The sequence below is a fragment of the Fimicolochytrium jonesii genome (assembly GCF_025526975.1).
Source record: "Fimicolochytrium jonesii strain JEL569 chromosome Unknown EV422scaffold_46, whole genome shotgun sequence".
Taxonomy (NCBI): domain Eukaryota; kingdom Fungi; phylum Chytridiomycota; class Chytridiomycetes; order Spizellomycetales; family Powellomycetaceae; genus Fimicolochytrium; species Fimicolochytrium jonesii.
In genome coordinates, this window is record NW_026515713.1 from 1 (window position 1) to 21349 (window position 21349).

At 54.8% G+C, this 21349-nt stretch overlaps 8 protein-coding genes across 8 annotated transcripts; 5 read left to right on the forward strand and 3 right to left on the reverse strand.

Annotated features, from left to right (window-relative positions):
* Positions 1-1170: 1170 nt before the first annotated feature.
* On the reverse strand, positions 1171-1492 carry EV422DRAFT_572439 (uncharacterized protein; the record flags this gene model as incomplete). The annotated part of the gene is made up of 2 exons (XM_053073125.1): positions 1171-1266; positions 1349-1492. The coding sequence occupies 2 exons, from the start codon at positions 1490-1492 to the stop codon at positions 1171-1173; spliced, it is 240 nt and encodes a 79-aa protein (XP_052920705.1).
* A 1465-nt stretch (positions 1493-2957) lies between these two features.
* On the forward strand, positions 2958-3744 carry EV422DRAFT_548211 (uncharacterized protein; the record flags this gene model as incomplete). The annotated part of the gene is made up of 1 exon (XM_053071646.1): positions 2958-3744. The coding sequence occupies exon 1, from the start codon at positions 3361-3363 to the stop codon at positions 3739-3741; it is 381 nt and encodes a 126-aa protein (XP_052920706.1). The 5' UTR covers positions 2958-3360.
* A 3328-nt stretch (positions 3745-7072) lies between these two features.
* Positions 7073-8330, forward strand: EV422DRAFT_343128 (uncharacterized protein). The gene has a single exon (XM_053066479.1). The coding sequence runs from the start codon at positions 7263-7265 to the stop codon at positions 8202-8204; it is 942 nt and encodes a 313-aa protein (XP_052920707.1). The 5' UTR covers positions 7073-7262; the 3' UTR covers positions 8205-8330.
* A 1109-nt stretch (positions 8331-9439) lies between these two features.
* EV422DRAFT_610831 (uncharacterized protein) lies at positions 9440-11091 on the forward strand (the record flags this gene model as incomplete). The annotated part of the gene is made up of 4 exons (XM_053073863.1): positions 9440-10159; positions 10243-10541; positions 10651-10790; positions 10954-11091. The coding sequence occupies exons 1-4, from the start codon at positions 9531-9533 to the stop codon at positions 11089-11091; spliced, it is 1206 nt and encodes a 401-aa protein (XP_052920708.1). The 5' UTR covers positions 9440-9530.
* Positions 11092-13654: 2563 nt separating this feature from the next.
* On the reverse strand, positions 13655-14269 carry EV422DRAFT_548220 (uncharacterized protein). Its single transcript, XM_053071647.1, has one exon. The coding sequence runs from the start codon at positions 14172-14174 to the stop codon at positions 13725-13727; it is 450 nt and encodes a 149-aa protein (XP_052920709.1). The 5' UTR covers positions 14175-14269; the 3' UTR covers positions 13655-13724.
* Positions 14270-15611: 1342 nt separating this feature from the next.
* EV422DRAFT_623950 (uncharacterized protein) lies at positions 15612-16359 on the forward strand. Its single transcript, XM_053074247.1, has 2 exons — positions 15612-16121; positions 16183-16359. Exon 1 carries the CDS (start codon positions 15772-15774, stop codon positions 16117-16119), a length of 348 nt encoding a protein of 115 aa, XP_052920710.1. The 5' UTR covers positions 15612-15771; the 3' UTR covers positions 16120-16121; positions 16183-16359.
* Positions 16360-16626: 267 nt separating this feature from the next.
* On the forward strand, positions 16627-17436 carry EV422DRAFT_572444 (uncharacterized protein; the record flags this gene model as incomplete). Its single annotated transcript, XM_053073126.1, has 2 exons — positions 16627-17183; positions 17313-17436. 2 exons carry the CDS (start codon positions 16627-16629, stop codon positions 17434-17436), a joined length of 681 nt encoding a protein of 226 aa, XP_052920711.1.
* Positions 17437-20423: 2987 nt separating this feature from the next.
* EV422DRAFT_502039 (peptidase M76 family-domain-containing protein) lies at positions 20424-21320 on the reverse strand (the record flags this gene model as incomplete). Its single annotated transcript, XM_053068243.1, has 3 exons — positions 20424-20561; positions 20638-20856; positions 20931-21320. The coding sequence occupies 3 exons, from the start codon at positions 21318-21320 to the stop codon at positions 20424-20426; spliced, it is 747 nt and encodes a 248-aa protein (XP_052920712.1).
* Positions 21321-21349: the final 29 nt, after the last annotated feature.

Genomic DNA, 21349 nt, shown 5'->3' on the forward strand with positions numbered 1-21349 from the left:
GCATGATTTGCTGGTTGACAAACACCCTGTCATATCCATGTATTGCAATGCAAAAAGGCACTTGCCATCCTCCACCATCAGGAGGAGCAGTGGAAGAAAAGAAAGTATTTGGGCCTCAAAAGGATTTGAACATGTAGCAAATTGAGAGCAAACCAAAATGAGTCATTCGCCGCCAACTGGAGAACACCCCCATATTGCCTGGAAACAAAAAGTGCCAGGAGTTGATGAATACTAGAGTAGATGAAGGTTCCTAGATGTTTTTGGGCATGTTTTCTGAGACATACTCCACTTTAAGCAAATTCCATCCACTCAGAGTTTCAGAAAATGCGTTTTGGTGACATTTTCATAGTAAAAAATCTGAAAAACGGATTTTCCAGGAGCATTGAGTGGAAAACATGCCCCAAGGTTTTTTGTACAGTACAGTAAGACGCCCCTGAACATTGCTAGCAACTTTATTTGACACTTTCCGGACCACCAAAAATAACCCATAACCCGGAACAGTCCTGTAACCCTAACCCTAAGCGAGGGCAAGAGCCACGACCATGAGTGTGTTCTTTTTTCGAGACAACCGGACATATAACTTGCACCGCATGGGCTACGCTATTGTTGTCTACGTGGCAGTAACAACTTGCTGAACTTTGACAGGAAGAAGACTGTTATGATCTCGACGACGGGGGCGGAAGCGAAGTAGAGAAGACAGGGCGAGTGTGATAGGCGACAAGAGATTGTATTGGCGAAACAAGAAACAAGGACTAGAACAGGAGATGAGAAGAACTGGTGTTGATCTGCTGGGCAGGAAGGGAATGGACGAAGAGAGGCCGGCTATTTATAGATAGGCAACCCAGCAGATCAGAGAACAACAACAACAAGAGGGGACTGGGGGGCGCCAGCTATGCTCCTAGAGCGTGCGTGGCGAGCGTAGAGAGCATTGCTACAGCTGCTGGCTATGGGGAAGCAGTGGGGGGTGTGGAGAAGCCGAGGGGGGATTGGTGAAATGAGGGGAGAGAGGAGGAGTGGCGATATTGCAAGAGGATTGGCGAAATGAGAGGAGAGAGGGGGAGTGGCATTGACATTGACATTGACACTGACATTGACACTGACATTGACATCGACATTGACATTGGCGTTTGACATTTGGCGGTTGACATTGGCGGCTGTCAGTAGGTAAGCTTATGGTATGGGCGCGTCGTCCATAACAAAGACGGCGACCACGAAATGGATGCATACTGCTGACCCGGTGAGCAGGGCCAATTCGTCTCCGGTGTTCTGAAAGAAGCAACGGCTGAATCAAGTAAGATTTGCAAAGAGCTTTCATGGAAACAAGTGAAGAAAGGTGCGCCTGACTTACCCCCAAATAACCCAGAACCGGCAACATCTGCAGCAAGAGAGCAGTCGTATCGAGGACGACCAATGTAGTTGCGAATAGTATCAACTTCCGACCCAGTGCGTGGACATCCACTGGTTTTTGCGGCCTTCTGCTTTGGCCGGTCATTTCAGAGGTGGCCGACCTTGTTACCAGCATTGGGCTTGTTCCAGTCGCATTCCTTATAGGATCCCTGGGTTCACTGGGTATGAGCTGATCGGTTGCCGATGGCATTTCAGGGAGATCGCGGTGGATCTGGCGGAACGTATGTACCATAACAATGCTTAGGAACGCATCCACGGCGATGATGGCAACCCAATGTATGTACTGCACTTAACGGAAGGGAAGGACGTAAAGGATGTCCGTTAAAATACGAGTTCCTCCCTTGCAAAGGAGTGTCTTACGTACCAGAAAGCTGCCGAATGCCCATCGTAATGTGGGGCAGTCCATCATGTACGGGACCCACAACAAGAAATGGCCAGTGTAACCCAGAAATGTCATGCATATGGCCCAGAAGCGCATTCCAGGAACAAGCTTGGTGGACCATCCCAGAACGGGAATGAACATGTCGAAGCGCTCCACTAACGTCAAAAAGTACAGTCCGCCTCCGAAGTCTGACAAGGAATTGGACGCTGCCTTTGTCCACCAGTATGCGCTCCAAATGCTCTCGAACGTCCACTGTTGACAGCGGAGGTCACGTACGCAGACAACTCCCATCGCTGAGGCCACAATATTGAGGATTTGGCCTGCCGTAGCGAAAACAAGGGTCAGGGTTGACAGATATTGAATGCGATGTCGAAGCCCTCCCCCACCGGCGCCGCCCCACACTTTGAAAGTCCAAGCAAAACGGCCCACGCACAATATTATCGATATCACCGCCACAATGACGACAAATATGAAGAAAGGGGATTTCCACGACGTTCCCTCCATATTCTTGCGGTAAGATGAAACGTCTGCAGGCCAAACGCGGTCGGAAGAAGAGAATGTAAAATGTGAGGACAGCTGCAAAAATATTCTTCGGCGAGGATGGAAAAGGGATGGCAAGGGGATGCCCTGGTCTGTGTTCCTTTGATTGAGAGCCGGATTTAGTCCTATCCTGACTTGAGGCCGTACGAATTTACAAACGTCTGGGACAACAATACATGTAATGGTGCCTGAAGCGTGGGGCTCCGCCTTGAGGTTTATTTCCGCCACAAAGGTTAAGGTTCGGGACATGTTCGGTAGCGTCACCACAGCAGTGAACCGCAACAAACAGCTTCCAGCTTTGCGCGCTGTGCTACTGGCTGGCTGTGGTCGAAGGCTCATGATCCTGTTGTTTTTGGTCGCACTGGTTCAGAGGGGATCTGGGAGCTGTTTCAAATCGTCTGGGGGCTCCTTCGTTGCCCGGTTTGTCCCACGGTTGGGGGCTTCGGCCGACCGTCCGCCAGGAAGATGGGAGCAGATCCCGCCTGTGTCGATGCCTCATCGACGTTTTCGGACTGACTCGTACTGTGTATATACTGTATATATACATATATAGAACGCGCGCGGGCCCTTCTCGTCCCGCGCCCCAGACTCTTCTTGCTTTAATAAATTTGGTGCTACTGCTATGCCACTTTTTGTGACCGAGAGTTGCAACAGACGGTAAGACACAGGGTGGATCAGCGAAGTGACAAAAGAAAATTGGATTGGCCGGGCACCGACCGAACACCGCTTTAATTCTGCTCAACGATTAACTGGCAAACACTTCGGGTGGCGGCAGTCAACAGCGCCTCGTTTCTTAAACGCAAACACTTTTTGCATTCACATTTCTTGCTGTCTCCTTCGTTCTCGTCCTTTAAATTCAGTCAGGTCTCGTCCTTTCTCCGCTTTTCCTCAGCCTTTTTCCTTCTCCAAAACAACGAAAATGTCGGACGTCCAAGCCATAGTGAAGGAATTGTCAGAGACGGCTGATATTGGAAGGTTTATGCTATTGATAAGGCAATTTGTGAAAGTGAAAGCTGAGGACCTGAGCCTTGATGCGAACATTTTGGGTGGGGCTTCTGTCTGGATTAGTTCCCGCTTTCCAGTATACTCAACCAGATTTACCATTAGCGAAGGTCGGGCAAAGCTTTTCGAAATGGAACTTGGCGCAGGTGAAGCGTTACTATCAAATACGCTCCCTGCCAAGAGAAGATGAATTCCAAAAGCTGCAATTTAGAGTACCACTGCCGAAATCTCTAATATCAAGAATGATGATTGCGATGGATGACGCCAGCTATTCGCTTGGAGATTTGCGAGAAGGGAAAGAAATCAAGAAGGTTTTCGCGACATTTTCGGTTAGGAACGCTTGCCATTTCCTACTCATGTGGCATATACTGAATTGTCACCTCTGTAACAGTTATTTAGTGGGCTCGTAGCACAATTTCGAAAATCCATTTGGTTAGATCCGGAGGGCAACCTCACCAGTGATGTATCACAAGGTCGTTGCGAATTCGTATATCGCACGTTAGGTGACATAATTTTGCACCTCGTCGAGGCGAAACGTGAAAACTACGATCAGGGCTTGGCGCAGTTGATGCTAATGCTGGATGGCAAGTTCCCTCCTCGTTGTCCGGGCTTCTGGAGAAGGTCACGCTAACTTCAATTCGTACTACCATTAGCTGCACATTTAGAGAATTTGGCATCGGGCACCCAGCTGGATAGGCTTTTCGGCGTGATTTCTATGGGTTACCAGTTTTTTCTCGTGTCGTACACTCCCACCGCAGCACCAGCACATCGCTTCCGCACGATCGGTTCGCCGATAACCGTGGATTATAGCGCAACGCATTCGGAAGCATCGAAGGAGCATATGTTGCGAACATTTGGAGAGATCATGCTTGGTGTCTTATATGAAGGCTGGTTGTGTGCCCTAGAGCGCATGAATGAAATGCAAAAGCTGGGTTATGCGCGACCTACTCTCTCGGCTGATAGTCTATCGGCTGACCAAGGCAACGCGGTCCCGGACACTCGTATTGTTGACTCCGCCGTAGTTCGGGCTCGTCGAATCTTGGAGGCCATGAGACGTGTTGATATCACTGCCGAGCGAAGTGAGCAGCGTCTGGACACACTTTTTGGGCGATTGCAGTGAGTAATGACCGCCGCATTCTTGTTATCTGTGAATTGGATCTAAGCTTCTTCTGTTTTGCAGCCGACTTGCCGCAGCTTTCGAAGATCGTGATATTGACGCAATGGATATTGAATCCAGGACAGAGTTAGAGTAGTGAGTTTTGTTCATGAAAGATATTGAATCCAAGACAGAGTTAGAGTAGCTAGTTTTTTCTAGGAAAGAGCGTACTTTTAAAGTCAAGAAAATAGCAGGATAGAAGACTAAGGTGGCGGAAAAAAGAAAAGCTTCACGTCTACACCTCGAGCTACGCACAGAGAGGTGGTGGTTCAACCATCTCAAGACCCTGCCTCACAGTGCTGGCGTATCATCAATCGGCCCATATTCAAATCTGCACTTATTACCTACTTCAGAACCCGCCAATGCTGAAGCGGCGCCCCGGCACAGACTTGCTCCTGCCGTCGAACTTAATGCTGCACTTGGGTCAAGTCTTCCTGCGGAAGCGCCCCTCCCGCGAGACTTCTCTCCGCGATGTTTCCGGGCACTCTGGGCTTGCAGCTCGACAGGATCCGCTTCAAGGCGTTGGGGACAGACAAATGTGGAGCCGTCCTGAGCGATGAAGTTTACTATGTGAACGACTATCTTCTCGGTGGGGATGACGCTTTGAAAACCGCCAGCCGCATCGTCATAGCCGTGTGGAACGGCACCGGCAGCGAGACGCAGAGCATCTCGGGCCTTCTGATAACCTTCCACCATGCAGTTGCGCGGTATTCTACGGCGCGTGATACACATGCGGCGGTCAATCAGGAAGCGGAGGGCCATGGAGAAGAGGAGGAGGTCCCTATGGTGCACAAGCCCATTAGGATCGCCCGCGAGTTGGACGGTCTTGATGACGACGAAGAGGCGATGGGGAGAAGAGGCGGCCCTGGAGCGAGAGGTCATGATGATGTATGCGGCAAGAGGTGAATTGGCTACCAAGCGTGTTAGGGTCGCCGGTGAGTTGCACGATATTGAGGAGGGCGATGAGGTGTCGATCAAGAAGATGAGGTTTTGATCAAGAAGTGCAGGCGGAGTGCATTTTACCCTAAGAAGTGGACAACGACACTTGGGTTCATTACCTCAAGGTCCATAGAGGTTGTTACGGATCGTGCAACTACGCCTAGGCAGAGGGAGGCCATATTCCTTGGCTTACGCGGCCAGTCTCAGTTGCACGCAAAAGAAGTCCACTTCATTTCCAAACCGCTTTGTTGCGTAGCTGAATATTCTTGTTATGTACAAGACATCAATGCAGATGTAGACGCTGTTCAGCCCCACAATATCCTTCAGCGATCGAACATTGCCAGCGCATGACCCTGTCCATTTCCTCCTTCCTCCGTTCCTTTCGAATGGACGCTACAAGTTTTACGGCTTCCAGCGTCTGGGGCAATGTCAATAGCTCGAGTTCTCCGCCGGTCCCATCCTCGTCGTCATCATCATCAGTATCGTCCAGGACCTGAATTTGCGTCGTAATATGCCGCACCAAGAGGTCCCGAAAGATCCATTCCACGGGCGGCACGCGTACAGTACCCTCGCAAAAAGCTGGCTCCCCCAAAGTCAAGTCAGTGTCGCGGCGCCTAACTCATCCGCTTGTGAAACGGACTGCCACTTCAATTAGAACAGGAGCCAGCCTTTTGCGAGGGTACTGTACAGTCAAATGACTGCTCGACTGCGCTTGCCGCTCTCTTCCCTCGCGGCTACGTACAGTAAGACAGGAAGCGTAAGATCTCTGACTTCTCTGCTCTGACGCATCCTTGATGAGATTTCCACTTTTTGCCCGCCGCGAGCTTGACGACTTGCGCCTCTGTGCGTGTCCAGAAGGGTAGAGAGTTTTGAAACACCCTTTTTTCGCCATCCTCAGTTTCATAATGAAGGCGTAGCGGAGGTTCAAAAAATGCGGGGGATGTACCGGGATGTACAGGTACGTGAAGCCGTTGGAAGTCCTCGTCTTGTGAAGCGCTTGGTGGTGTCGATAATGTCCCGACGGACGAGGGGAAGATCGACAGCGCGTGTCCCTGTCGCTAGAAGCCTCACGTGACTCGCATTTAACCCCCACCGAAAAGGAGGAGGTTTCTGAGACCGCCAGCTCCCTCAACAGCACATCCATCGCAAGCCCATCGCTGCTGGTTACTCAGTAGCTCACCCGCTGCTGCCGGTTCACGCCCAGTCCAGCCTCTCTGCGCATCGGCAGGGCAGCCGACGTACACTGCGTACTCCCTCCGAAATCGCCTGGCTGCCTTCGTCCCAGCCGGCGACACTCTGAGACCCTCGAACCTCTTACAAGATCGGTTTCTGAGATCCTCCAGTCAACAGTCGAGCGTAAGAGTGGGAAACCTGGTCTCGGCGAAATGAAACGAGATATGACCCACCGTGTGCTTTCACCGTTTCGCCATCTCGACGCAGAACGGGGCCGGGCATTCTCGCGACTTTCGACCTCTGCTGATCGACCACTGTTGACATCGTGGTAACAGATTAAAATACGAGGGGCGCATACACTCTTCGCTCGAACATCACTCACGGTTCTCATACGACGCGCCGCCGATGTTATAGGACGCTTTTCCTCCGCTGACGGCCCAAAGCATATTCCTTTTCCCAATGACCGGTCGCGTTCAGTTGGGTGGAAGTGATTTAGATTGCCTCTCGCCCTGAAAACATCCCATTCCCATCAACTGTCTGCGCCACCGGTGACACTCCCGCTTATAACAGGTGGCAGACGTCCAGGACGGACTCGAGCTCGATTACCTCAACGGTTTGGAGGCATTCGTTGACCTCATCGATCCATTCGAAGAACTCCCGGTGATGAAACCTCCGATCGTTGTCGAGATATTTCGAGTTGTTCCTCATCAACACTTTCGCACTTTGGCAAACACTAATCTTCTGACATCCACGCACATCCATCCACTCAACAGGTGGCAAGTGACAGCGATGTCATTGAGATTAGCAGCCTTCGCAGGAGCATCGCACATGTCGAAGCCCCGAAACCCCGCCAGGCCGCAACCCTGCCGGATCAACCCGGCCGAGTGTCTCAAACTCCTTCGCCGGCACCTGCGGAGTCCACTTCTCGGTCAGGAACTGGGATTGCTCCGCTGGGGATTGAGCCGCGTCCGCGCCAGCTTGTACATGAAAAACCCACTGATCGTCGCCACGGTTGGCATGTGGCAGGCGTCACGGGAGTTCTTCCACGCGCTGGGACTTTCGGTGCACACACTGCTCCTGGATGAAAACTCCGCCACATACGAACCAACCCTCCTCTCTCTGCTGTCTCGTCGAACCGAAAACGTTGTTCTACGTGGCGACCCCAGGCAACTGGGCCCACGCCTGGAGACGCCGGGTGGCTTAAGTCAGCCGCTCGCGCACTCTCTTCTCGAGAGAGTTGCGCTGACAAACATCGCTCCGTCTCTCTGGCTGCGTGAGCAGTATCGACTGCCTGAATCAGTGTTGAAGCTGGATTCGTGTGGTCGCTTTACCCAAACCGAATGCACAAAAAGGATGAAAAGGAAAAGACATCAAGCAAATCGGCAAAGGCAAAAAGAACGAAAGAAGGGGAGGAGCTCAGCCGAAAGGAAACTGTTTGTTGAGTGGGTATTGTCGACAAAAGAACTCAAGATCCTGATGTCTGGCCACCATGGGTTGCTAGTCTGCGGAACCACCATCCCCAGCGTCGATGGTACTGCGACAATGGACCGCCTTCGCGTGAATGTCTTTACAGGGACAACGGACGGGATTCACATCGGCGATTGACGACGACGTGCGTCTGATTTGGGAGAATGGATCCCCACCTCGCCAAATTCGCCAGTTTGGTGAATACGCCAGAGCGAAGCCGCCGCGGGACGATCGACAACTCAACAATTGCACGCTCGAACGGTTCGCAGCTCACCTCTTTGGCGTCGAAGTGCCGTCGGAGGATCATCGCGTTCGTGCGGCATTGTTGGTAAGTACATGCGTGCAGGTGCTGATTGTTCCTTACGTGGTCTAGCACTTGTAGAGATCGTTCATGATCATGGATTGGGCGGGAGTATCATCAATGAGGAGAACCTGGGAGGAAGTCAGGCCGGAAGAAGCATTGAGGACGTTCGTTCACAAACGGAGAGAAGCAGATTACGTTTCACCTGTGGATAACGCCTCCTCTCAATGGCACGGCAAACGTGGATATATGAAGTCGGGATCTTCGACATGAGTGGGGCTTTACGAGCGCAGAAGGAATTCATATAAGGACCATGGAGCACGTTTCTTGTTTCCCTGGAACTCCGCGCGAATGCTTGAGGACGGCGTCTGCTCGCTCCTGGATGTCGGTGTCCAGGATAGAGCGTACGCTTTCCTTAACCGTTTCTGCCGATGCGATCGACAAGGGAAAGGGATAAGAATGATCTTGACACACCGGAGATTGCGCTAAGCTGACTGCAGCAGGCGGACGTTGCAAGGTCGTTTGAATCTTGGTGAGGTTGTTTGCTCCTGTCTGCGCCGGGGAACAACTTGCCAGCGGATGCTGTCGTCTTCCGAGGGCTTGGGTATTCCTGTATATCGATCACGATAGGAACGCCCACCAAGCGAAGGTGAAAGATTCCCAGTCTAAGACCGAGCCGCCTCTCGACTCCTGCATTCTCTTTTTGAATGATATGACACTCCGTCAAAAGATTGTAAAATCCGACTTCGCTGCCACGAGAGCTCACTGGAAGAGTAAGAGTGTCGCTGCGTAAGTCATATATCATATAGCTCCCGCTCTTGAAAAAATCATTGGACCGTCATACTCATCATGTTTATAGGAGGATTTTAAAGCTAGCTATGAAAGGCGCGGAGAGCGCATCAGACTTTGACGCATTGCCTGTTGATTTGAAGGCAGCATTCCGGTACCTGGATCACGATAGGAACGCCCACAAGTACTAGACCTACAACACCCCGACGGGCCTTTGATGCAGAAATGGAACGCTCTTGCGCCCGGCCAGTGCGGCTATTTACGAATACTCTTTCCAACGATACCCTTCCCAATGAGCCCAAACGAGAAGTATCAAGCCGTCCTAGCGGCAGTGGAGAAAGGGGACTGTGATTTGTTCCTCGCGCGACTGCGGGATGGACGCTCTGACGGACGATGGATGCGAAAACGGGGTTGCCGCACGTTTTGTTACTTGTGGACGAGGCAGGGACTTTCCGATGTGGATATCATCGCGACTGTTTCCGGGCCGGATTATGCTCCACCCGTTTTTGGTGTCAACATGGTGCGACAACCTGGCGCAGCATTATCTACCGCACTCGCCATTACTGTTCAGCAAAGCTGGTTCCCGAAGTGGTTCTCACGATGGAGTTGATTACCAACTGAGAAGGGAATCGTTCTCGTTGGTTCAATCGCACGCATGTGAGAAGACAGGTGCTGGATTGGCATTAGAGCACGAGAGGCTTGGGGCAAGTGTGAGGGACGTCAAAAAAAGCGTCTTCATTCGGGAACAACCTGAACAACCCAGCAGAACGCGCCACGAACGCGGACACGGCGTTCGGCGCTTGCAAATCAACTGTTGCGATTCTTCGACAACAAGGGTCGGAGTTCGGGCGTCCAATGGGAACGACATAGGTTCCCTCCGGGAAGCGAAGCGTGTGAACGTCGCCATCTTGCGCGCGAAGCTTGCGCTCTTTGTCTTGGGCGATATGAGGACGGTAGCTCGGGCGCTTTGCATCTGGATAATGCTCAAGCACGCACGCGAAAGGTATGTCACCTCAATGAAGACCCGTCTCCCTCCGTGTTGGTTGCTAACTGCGACTCCGCCTCCTCATTGCTATTCCCCATCAGGGTCTGGTTCCAGTCTGATGCTGGAGACATCCAACGGACGAAGGTCCGGACTGTAGAGAGGGCACTTAGGACATACCCTCCGTTCTTACAAGACCTCGGAGACACGGTGTGGCTTGAGTATGAGGATGGGAAGTTCTCCCGCATGTCGGACGAAGACGTATTCTGGGCCGACAAGACCACCGAAGCCCGACAGCTGCGTTGGCTGGAACAGTACGACAGTGGAGACGCGGCGAACACCAACGATACCCAATCAACATCGTCGAGCCGCGTCAATGCCAAACCAAGGTTTGTCCCTGCGAGTAACATCCGCAATGCAAACATGGCTCTTCGGACTATTCGGTGGCCGAACTGAGCGCGACGTCGGCCGTGTGAACGAACGCTTGCGTGACTTGTACCACTATTCCGAAGACGAGGAGGCTGCGGAAAAGCGCGCAGTGATGGCAACGACCTTCCTTCACAACAACAATCTCACCCCCGAGCGCAAGCACGAGCTGTGGGACGAATGCTTTCGCCTCGACACCAAGGCATTTCGCCCTCAGCGGTCGACGGTGCTTGAGTTTGACGGTTCAATCACGACGGATGGGCATGGCGTGACTGTGCATCTGAAGAAACCAGGAACACGATATGGACACAAGGCCAAGCGCAAATCCAAGGCCGAGCTGTGGCATTTCCAGAAATGGCCCGAACTCGGCTGTGACCCGAATTCTGCAGGCCGCGAAGGACTACGACAAGGGATGGTCAAAGTTTGCCCTCGCGGCTGTCAAGGCCACCTACGTTGACCACGATCTCGACACAGTGCAGCGAGCTGAGAACGTCGTCGTCATTGACCCGAACAAGGGCGAGGTCTGAGGAACGGCGGTGCTCTGCGCTACACCTCGAGCCAGCCTCCCCAACCGGATACGGACACTTCGTTCGTATGCAACTTCAAGTGGAGATGGCTTGGGGCTCGGAGCTCAAGACTATCGAGAACGTTGCGGTCATCTGGGTGCCAACGGAAGGTCAAGCGGCTGCCGGACAAACTCGATTGAAGGGGACAGCCGCCTTCACGGAAATCATAGTCAAGCCCAAGATCTTGCACAGGGTCAATTCATACGTCTTCAGACCGCGGATGGGGCGCATCCGTTCAAGGTCAAAGTCCTCACCGTCCGTCATGCAGCCGAGATGCGGAATCCCTGTCCGCCTTCCTTTCGACATTGCCATGCTGGGCGATAGCCCTTTGTACGATGCTTCGATCAGGCGTGTCACGGAGAGCCATGACTTCTCCATGACTATGACCATGAAGCTACCAGATATATGGGCAGAGTACACTGACCCAGGGCACTTGACACACTCGGATTACGGAGATGTGTACCAATATGCCGGGCGCCTCGATTATTCTGAGGTTCTGCGACACCTCGCTTTCGTCACTGCCGCAGCTGCTCAATCCCTCTCTGGTCGTTTCCTGTGGTCTTGCCACCGGTCCCAACAACAGCAACCAGCCCGATTGATAGCAACAAAGATAGCCACTGCGGACGACCAGAAAGAGCTGGAGAAAAAGGAACCTAGGGTTAGTGAAGAACCACATGGCGCCGACGTTCACCTGACCCCAACGCAGCCAGCCGCGCGCTCAGATAGAGATACTATGCCGAATGATGAACAGGAAGCAGAAGAAGTCGATGTGGACGGCAACACGGAACCGTCTTTTCCCATTACAATCACTGCGGAAGGAATCCTCGGGAGATTGAAGCCAACCCCTCCGTACCTGGTTGTCTTGCACGCGTCATCCTGTCAAATCAGTCACTCTCAGCAGAATACTGTCGGTGCCATACCCCCGCTTCCCCCCATTCCCATAAGCAAGCGTGGCTTCCCCTCACTGGCTGGGCTTTTCTCTTCGCTGCGCCAAGCCACACTCTTGGTCGCACAAGAATGTGGGGATTCATACATAAACGGGCGCAGGTTTCAGAGCGCCTCTTCCTTCTTTCTTCTTTTTCCTTGCGCTCGACCTCTTCAGTGACTTAAGCACGATGGGACGTCAGAAGAATCCTAAGTCTGGGAGGGGTGGTGTGGTTGGGGGGGGGGGGGGGGGGGGGGGGTTCGCCGCGCTCGGGCTCGGTTGTTGGGGGAGTTGTTGAGGCGCTACAATCGGTTGGCGGAGGCATACATTGTGCGACGATTGGATGAGCACGGCTGGAGTGGGTCGGGGCTGCTTGCGGCGTGGTAAGCTATCATGTATTGCGCTATTGCGTGTTCGCGTAGGGATGTAGGCGGTTGCAGGTTTGGGGGACAGTGGCCGTTTGCTAATCTTTCTTTCCGCTATACCTCACCTCCCAGTGATTCTCTGAACCGGGCCAACCAATGGGCTGAGGGTAAAGGAAGAACGCTGCGCTGAAGTTCCCGAAAACCAATTTGGAAGTCAATCGTTTCCCACCTCTCCCTCCCACATCTGCCGGCAGAGGCATTGATATTTTCAACACTGCGCACATCGTCATTGAAATCCCTTTCACCGGGTAGCTAGCTACATTGCGTTCATCGATCAGGTGCGTTATGCCACTACCTTGGCCTACTAGCATATCAATTATGTCACTCATATTAACACCCACTCCCTACTCGCTCCTTCTACCCTCAGGTCCCATCGATCTTCTGAAGACAGCTAGCGCATTGAACAATCCGGACCACGTCGGCGACGACATTGTAGATGCACTCCTTGAACGGCCGGACGCCCGCGAATGTACCATCTGCCCTAGTCCGCAGCTTTGTGGCTATGTCAAATCCAAGGGACCCCACTTGAACGAAGACCAAATGACGGCTGTCGCCGCGGCCAGCGATATCCCCGCCCGCGAAGACTACAATCCCCTCTTCTCAGTCATGGGCGGCCCAGGGTTCGGAAAACCCCTTGTTGCTCTCTCCATCATCAAGACCTGACCCGCAGACCTTGCACGAAGATTCAAGCCATCAAATCCCATCCGCGGTTGGCAGTCCACCATAGCACGGTGGCATAGACCCTCCGCAACAACTACAAAACGCTCCTAGCGCGCCAGCCGACACCGGCCACCCGTTGAGCGTTCACATGGAAGAAGTTGACAGGATCCACCGAGACATCCGGGCCTCCATCAAAAACGCCGGGGAGTTCAACCCAGCCCCTCGGCCGCTCTCTCCTGGAAAGAGTCGAACTCACGAACTGCGCCCCGTCTGTCTGGCCGCGGGAGCAGCACCGACTCCCTGAATCGGTATTGAGACTGGAGCACCATCTCTTCTTCGACGAGGTCACGTCCCAGAAGCCAGCCTCCCCGATGGCAGGGGGCTACCAAACCAGATCAAGCATCAGGAGCTCGCCTTTGTCAGAGTGAAACGGAGACGAGGAACCCTTAGTGCACTTCGCCACTTCCGTCGAAAATCGTAGCGAAGTGGTCAACCCCACAGTGAAGAACCACGTCGGCACCACGTGATTCTTCACTGTGGAGTTGAACAGCCATTGTGTAAACCCCTTTTGGATCGCCTGCGGACTAAGGGCGTACTGATGTCCACCGTGGGAGTGCTGACTCCCTACCGCGGTCAGTAAGCAAAGATCCGCGCTGAACTCGGCCAACCAGTCGAAAAAGGATACGCCCCTTCAGCACCGCGCGAGGCCACAAACGACTGCGATCAGGGCGATGTCCTCGACGATCACCCCAACCGAAATGATTACGCATCGATGCGCGTTCCACTCGGAAGGGGCAATGAGGTGACGGAGAAGGAGATACTGCTGTGTGGGTGGGGTCTTCTTTGGCTTCAAATGCATTTGTGAACCGCATGTTTCGGTCTATCTTGCAAGAAGAGGGGTAGTCCCACAACATGCAAGGGACAGACACGCATGCGCGAAGCACTTCCGTGCAGCTTAGAAGATTGCGACGCAGAAGGGGAAGGCGCAGAAGGCGCCGGGAAAAGAAGGCGGAAGATGAGGCGGCGGAAGTCATCGTCGACAATCGGTATGCATCATCGTTGGCACCATTGCGTAAGTACGCAATGGCGCAGATCCTTACTATCAAATCTCACCTTTCGGAGGAGGGGGAAGAAACGAACGGCACGGACGACGACACGGACACCTGGCTCCCCTCCGACAGCGCCGACCCCTCCCCCCTGCCGCCCAAGACACCCCCCGCGCCTCCTAAACCCCCCGAGAAGGCCGTCGGCGTGTGAGACTGAATGACCAGTGCCTCCACGGAGGAGTTAATGAGTTCGAACCTCACCACACAGACCGGCAGGGCGGCAGCTACAACAATAACAACAACACTACAACAACAACAACAAGAAAGTGAAGGTAAACTAATCAAACATCCCAAAGAAAGCGACCGCTGTGCGAGCCTGAACAGTCAGAGCCTCCATGGAGGAACTAGTGGGTTCGAATCTGCCTCGAGCCCTACAAAACCCCCGTCGTCACCTGTTGCGGCCACGTCTACTGCATCAAATGCGCTTTCCAACTCCTCGCCATGGCCGATCCCAAGTGCCCCAAGTGCACCGCTGCTTGGTGGCCCAAATCCAAGTTCAAAATCAACACCGTCCCCAACTGCCAACGCGCCAAACCCGACTGTGAACCTGGCATCTTTCGCGCGCTCTGTGGCCACACTTTTTGTATCAAGCACGTTGGGAGGGGTGTGTGCGCGGGGCTGGTGCACCGCCAGCAGCGATCGTACATCCTTCGGCCCTCAGCGTCCCAGTGTTTGTCATCAATCTGCCCCGGAGGACGGACCGCCTACAATGCATGGAACAGCAGCTAGAGGGCCACCCACATGTGAGGATTGTGCGGCCGTAGGCAGGAGATTTGGACGTCATGATTATATGCCTACACTGTCAAAATACTGTCAAACTTACCTACTTTTGCGGTCCCTGTCTCTGAGACCTCTTTCTCGCGCTCTCTTCTTCCAACCTCAGCACACGCCGAGAACCACACCCCGACACAACAACAACAACAACGACAACACAACAACAACCATGCCCAAAGCACCCTCACGTCCAACTCGCTCTGGTGCTGGAGCAGGCGGGGGCAGAGACGACCGCAACTATTCGTGCCTTGCTCCCGGAGGCGTCTGCGTTGTGTGCGGAGCCACCACATCCGCTGCGTGGAGGACGGGTATTGTCAAAGGTGTCAAGACTGCCCGGGCTGCTTGCAACAAGTGCGCCCAGGCCTATCTTGATGCCATCGCTGCCATCCCAGGCAAACCCGTCGTCCCCTCCACCACTCTCCCCGCACCCAACCCAGCCACCACACGCCTCACCCTCCACCTCCCGGCCCGCCCTCCGACCATCCCAACCCCCGTCTCCGCCGCCCAGCCCCCCGTCTCCGCTGCCGCTCCCCCCGCCCCTATCCCCAACCCCCTCGCAATCGCCAGCCTCCTTAACCCTGCCCCTATCCCCAACCCCCTCCCAATCTCCGCCCTCCTCAACCCTGCCCCCATCCCCACCCGCCCCACCCGCGCCGCCGCCATCGCAGGGGTAGCAGCAGCAGCAGCAGCAGCAGCAGCGCCCACCCCCACAACCGGCGACGAGGACGAAGAGGGGTATGACGCAGCCGAAATGGCCCAAGAGGAGCTGGCGGCACTTGAGGAGGAGGAGGGACACTGGCGGGCGTTGGGCAAGCTGGTGAAGGAGACGTGCAGCTCAACCACATGCCAGGCAATGAGGGCGCACACTACGCCACTCTTCGACGCTCATCGAGCGCGCCTCGCAGCTGCGAAACAGAGCGCAGAGACGGTGCGGGCATTTACACCCGCCTCCGACGACGCCGATGATGATGATGAGGAGTATACGTCGATGGAGAGCCTCCCACACTCGGAGTCCGTGTCGTCATACGGATCTACATCTGGTGGCGACGAGACAGCGGGCTCCGAGTTGTGGGAGGAGGAGGAATACGCGTTTGCGTGAGGGTGAGTTATCATTGTCTCCGAGATCGTCTCCGCTGCTCCTGACACCCGCTCTCTCTCGTAGGCGTCAGCTGTGTCCTGCGGCGGAGGCAGGCGATCCATTTTTGTTCTCGGCGAAGATCTGAGAGGAAGGTGTTCCATTTTTGTTTCGGTGCAGCGGGTAGTACGTTACCCGTGAGGAAGTGAACTCGACATTATATGATCAGACCCAAGCCCCCGGGCCTATTGTCAGACGCCTGTTCGCACGGAATCGCACCTGACTCTCAGTGACCAGCGTCGCATCGTATCGTTGACGACGGCCGGCGGGGCCCGCCATCAGCCCTCCGCCTTCAACGACTACCGGCACCGACTGCACCGATGTAGCTTGGCTCTAAACTTGGAGATTGCGAGTACGAATGCTGGGGAGCGTGGGTTAACCGCCGACGCGCAAGACGAGCCGGCCGGCGTCCAACCGACGGTTTTACCCACGGTGCGATGGACGGGCTTTGGTCGGGACACCCTGACAGTAATGGGCATGCTACTCGCCCGTGCGATTCGGCAGCAAATCTTGTCGTCGGCGGTTCCGTGGTGGAGGTCCCTTTTTTACGAGTATCCTCAGGCTGCAAGCCTGTTCGGGTGTCCATCGGCGGACTTTGATGAAGCCGTGAATGAGCACCTTCACGGGGAGCCGTTCCCAGCCATCGGGAGGGGGCACAACGTGACTGCGACGGGCGCTGTCGAGTTAGCGCTACTTGGGCGGGATGCAGTCGGTAGGGCACCGACCTGGGAGCCAGGTCATATGGATGAAGCCGTACAGGACTGGAATAACGGCGGCGGAGCACCTGTGGGTCGGCGGGCCGGGGCAAGTGATGAACAGGTGCTGGGACTGTACGGCAGTCCCACGGACGAAGGGGCTCATCGACGTCGGCCCTCCATGGGCGCCATGATCGAGAATGGCGAGGTACTGGTGGTACAGGAGCCGGCAAATCGGAACGTATCGCATTTCCAAGAATGGCCTGCACAAGAAGCAACGGCGATAACTCAGCTGTTGAACGGGGCGGAGGATTGGGACAAAGGGTGGTCGAAGTATGGAACAACAATCCTTCGTTCGGTATGCGGTGGATGAACTTCCGCCGCGATACGTTGACGGTGATGGGAATGTTGTTGGCGCGCGCTCTTCGCGAACAGGTCTTGTCCCCCCCCCCGCTCTCCCAGCCACGGATCTCAACGTCATCAAACGATCCTGCTTCGCATCAAGCCGATCTTGAGCACCCAACCCGCCAACGCCACTGCCTTCTTCGCCCAGTGGCAACCGCAGCATCCGGAGCAGGAGGAATAACAGCAGCAGTCCACCGCGCCCGCCGCCGCGGACAATCGTTGCGTCGCAATCGTTGCGTCGTCTGTGGTGCGAGCGAGACTGCGATGTGGCGTGTGGGGGTTGAGGGCGCGAGGTGATGCGCCCGGGAGTGTCGTGCAACAATTGCTGGTCGCATCATGGCAAGCCTTCCCTCTCTACCCAACCCGCCAGCGCCATGGCGTTCTATGCACAGTGGCCAGCAGCAGCACCCGCAGCAGCACCCACCCTCGCCCAGGCAGCTCCCTCTCGTCCCCGTCGTGCTGCCGCGATTGCTGCACGCTACCGCAGCAGCCGCCGCTTCCTCTCCCGCCCCATCGGCCGGCGAGGAAGCGGACCGTAGTACGATAAGCTGGAGCTGGCAAAGGCCGAGTTGTGGGAGTTGGAGAAAAGGAAAAGGGGCATCATTGCGCGCCTTTATCGCCATCCGCAATTGCGCGCTGACAAACCCCGAGGCTGGTCGGCACCTTCGCCTGCTCTGGGCGCACCACCGAGCACGCCCAGGAAGTGGTGGGTTGGTGGAGTCAGACGAGATGGAGGGACGACGATGACGACGAAGAGGGACGACCAGAGTGAATACTGGGAAGAGCCGGGGAAGAAGCTAACCCTAACCCTAACAACAGTACCGACAGCAACCAGCCACAGTCATCCGCACCCACAATACCAAACATGTTGTGAAATATGAATATCTGATTGGCGCCCGTTCCCTACCAAGATCCGCGGGACCCTTGGGCGTGGAAAGATCCATGTCCCCCCTTCGCGGACCGCCAACCGGACACCCCGCGCGGTTGTTATCAGCCAAGCCCCATGTATGCATCCGCGGAACTTTGACCAACATGGGGATGGTCCTTGCGAAGGCAAGGGTCCGTGCCCTGGTGGAGGTTACTGTTCTATGAGTACCCGGCTGGAACGACGCTGTTCGGCTGTCCGTCGGAGCCAAGTTGGATGAAGCAGTAAACGAACACTTGCACGGCAGGGCAGGGCGTTCGTTCCCCGCGACCGGACAACCCCACCACTTCGGGTTAGGGTTAGGGTTAGGCCCAATCATCCCTCGGTGTCGCCTATCATCTCCAGACGATGATGGACGCTCTTAACCTCCTCCACAATGCCACTGTTCTGAGGAGATTCGGGGTAGTGAATATGTTCTTTGCCTACCATGGCTTGGTGAACTGCCTCCATGGCGGATGGCGAGAGAGTCATCCTGGAAAGAAGGGATAGTTAAGCAGAAGGAAACGCTCGTACGCTGGATTATCGAGAATGAAAAAGCCTTGGGGTTCATCAAACCTGCCACGCATTCAGGAGACCCTTCCAAGAACGAGGAGACTGAACGCCTCTACGAGAAGATGAGGGACTGGGCCCGCAAGGGCTTGCGATACGCCTGCCTGGCTCATGACGGTTTCGCCGACTGTGATCCTTCTCCCGGACAACATCCTCCCCACCAACATCGAGAAGGAGAAGCTCAACGATCTGAAGCCCATCAAAGATATGTTGGAGCAACTGTTACCGGCGATGCACAATAAATTGCCGTTCCAGAGCTGCTTCATCGAGTACATAAACAACTTTCTGTCCGACTATGTTTGACCCCAACCCCAAAACATCGGCCGCAAAAGCCTCACGTGTTACGCTCCGTGCAGAGTAGAGGGCGGTGGTGGTGGACGAAGATTCTCGAAACAGGCCGGGGACGAACTGTGGTCCGACTGGGCACCACTGGTAGGTAATTTGCGGCCAGAAGAAGGGAGCCTTTGCTGCCGTGTGAGGATGTCATGATATATGCACGACAACCAGCACCTCGGTGGAGCCATCCATGCCCCCAATCGTCCCACCAACGTACGACATCCGATGATTCCGCGGGGCGAGCGACGCAGCGTCAATCCAATCTGGCTTGAAAGGGTTTTGCAATGCGGAGCCCTTCTGATGCAACGCCAGGAACCCGGTGCGTCCGGTCGGAGGACGAGTGTTCTTTGGCTCCTTTTCGCTAGATCTTGATGTAGAGTGTTGTTGTTGGGTTGTGGGTTTGATGGGATGTGAAACGACGCAGGCAGATGTCCTGAATCACATAGAGCAGCTGACGGACGATAATGATTGGAGGTGCCTGAGAACCTGCACGGTTCGCCCATATTCAAGTTGGAAATGCAGGGGGGTGAGAAATGGTCGTACGGTTTTTGGGCTGGTCGAGTTTTTGGCCGGAAAAGTGGGAACCTGACGGCAGTTCTGTTAAATTCGACAGCGCGTCCTGGCCGCAAGTAAAGACAACCCTATGGCTTGAATCATTGTCATTGGCTTCCCTCTCGAATCCTCCTTCCCAAACCAAGAATGCTCGTTTTGCAGCCGGCTAGGCGAGCAGAGCACAGTTACAATTTGCATACGGAGTCACCAATCTACCATCCAATACATAAAGCTAGAGTTCCACACGTCGCATACACAGCGGATGGCTGCGTCCCTGCCCATCCCAAGCTAACCAAAGTTGCCTCCCCAAGTCCAGTCGTCAGGCGAGCTGAAACTGCGCGCGGAGGACGGTTCAACGTCCCTATGGGGGAATACGCTGCTGTCCGCGAGCCGATGCTCGTGGGTCGTAGTTGCGGTTGAGTGGGATGGGATAGTGATTGTGTTTAGTCGGGGCGAGTAAACTAGGCCAACGGCTTCAGTTCAGCCTGTCGGGAGGGAACGGCGTGGGTGTGGGGACTTCGCGTGCCCGCCGAGTATAGGGCGGGTGGGATGGCTGCCGGTTGGCTCCCGATAAGTATGGAATGGATGTGCGATCCCGATGCCGGTGGGTCGCATGAGGGCCCCAATGTTCATATGCGTGGGCTGCCACCGAGCGAATTCCACACATACGTGTCGCTCCTGCACATATAGGAACAGCCGTACGACGTGTCGATCCAGTCCGGCATCCTCATCAAGCTTCTCCACAGAGGATACCGCAAAGTTCGCCGTCCCTCGGCAAACGTATCTTGCGAAACTGCTCGTTTTGGTCACGGAATCTCATCAAACGGCGCCGTATCCCTAAAACAGCTATCCCACACAGCGCGCACAGCGTCCTCAGCGACACGGTCGCCCTGGCACGACGGCAGTTGTTTGAGTTCCGTAATCGCCCGTCGTTTCACGCAGGCCTGTGTTCAGTGAGAACCAGGATCAGATCAGTCTTTGGTGGAGCAAAGGAGCATCCCAAGATAAGCACAGACATACCTGATGATGCTTAGCAACCGAAAAGAACCCCCTCTTCAACTCCCTGGTGAATTTACACTCCCCCGACAAACTGATCGCGCGGATGGTTGAGCAGGCGTAGTGTTCTGGGTCGCTCCAGTCGACTTTTGCCGTGCAGTGGTCGTAGGCGTGGATCAGCTCGTGGGTCATGGTGTCTTCCATGTGTTTTTTGGAGAGGAATGCGTTTTGGCAGAGGACGACCTATGAATGAATTCGGATACGTTTTAGATGGGTGGGGATGCCGGAATAGGGGGATACGAGATGATGATACGTACACCAAAATCGGGTGCAAACCCACCCGCCCGTGTAATCTCACACGGCGTGCACCTGAAATGTTGTTCGTTGAACGGACAGCCTTGCCGTTTGAGGTTGTCGAGCATGAAGCGGACCATGGGGCTGGACTGGAGGAGTTTCTTTTTCCATTTTTCGCAGCGGGCGAGGTCTTTGGATTCTTGGAGGCGGGCGGCTTTGTCGGTTGCTTCGTCGGGGATGGCGATGGCTGCAGGGGTGTCGGGCGATGATTTTATTGGGTCAACTTCTCTGTTGAGTGTCGTTGTGGTGGTTGTGGCGGTTTTGCCGGGAGTTGGGAAGGCTAGGAAGCTGGAAATGGCGTATCGCCAACTATCGAACGCTCGCTGTTCTTTCTCCAGGCCAGACGTGTCCATGTTCGCTGCTGCGGCTGCCATGTTTGTAT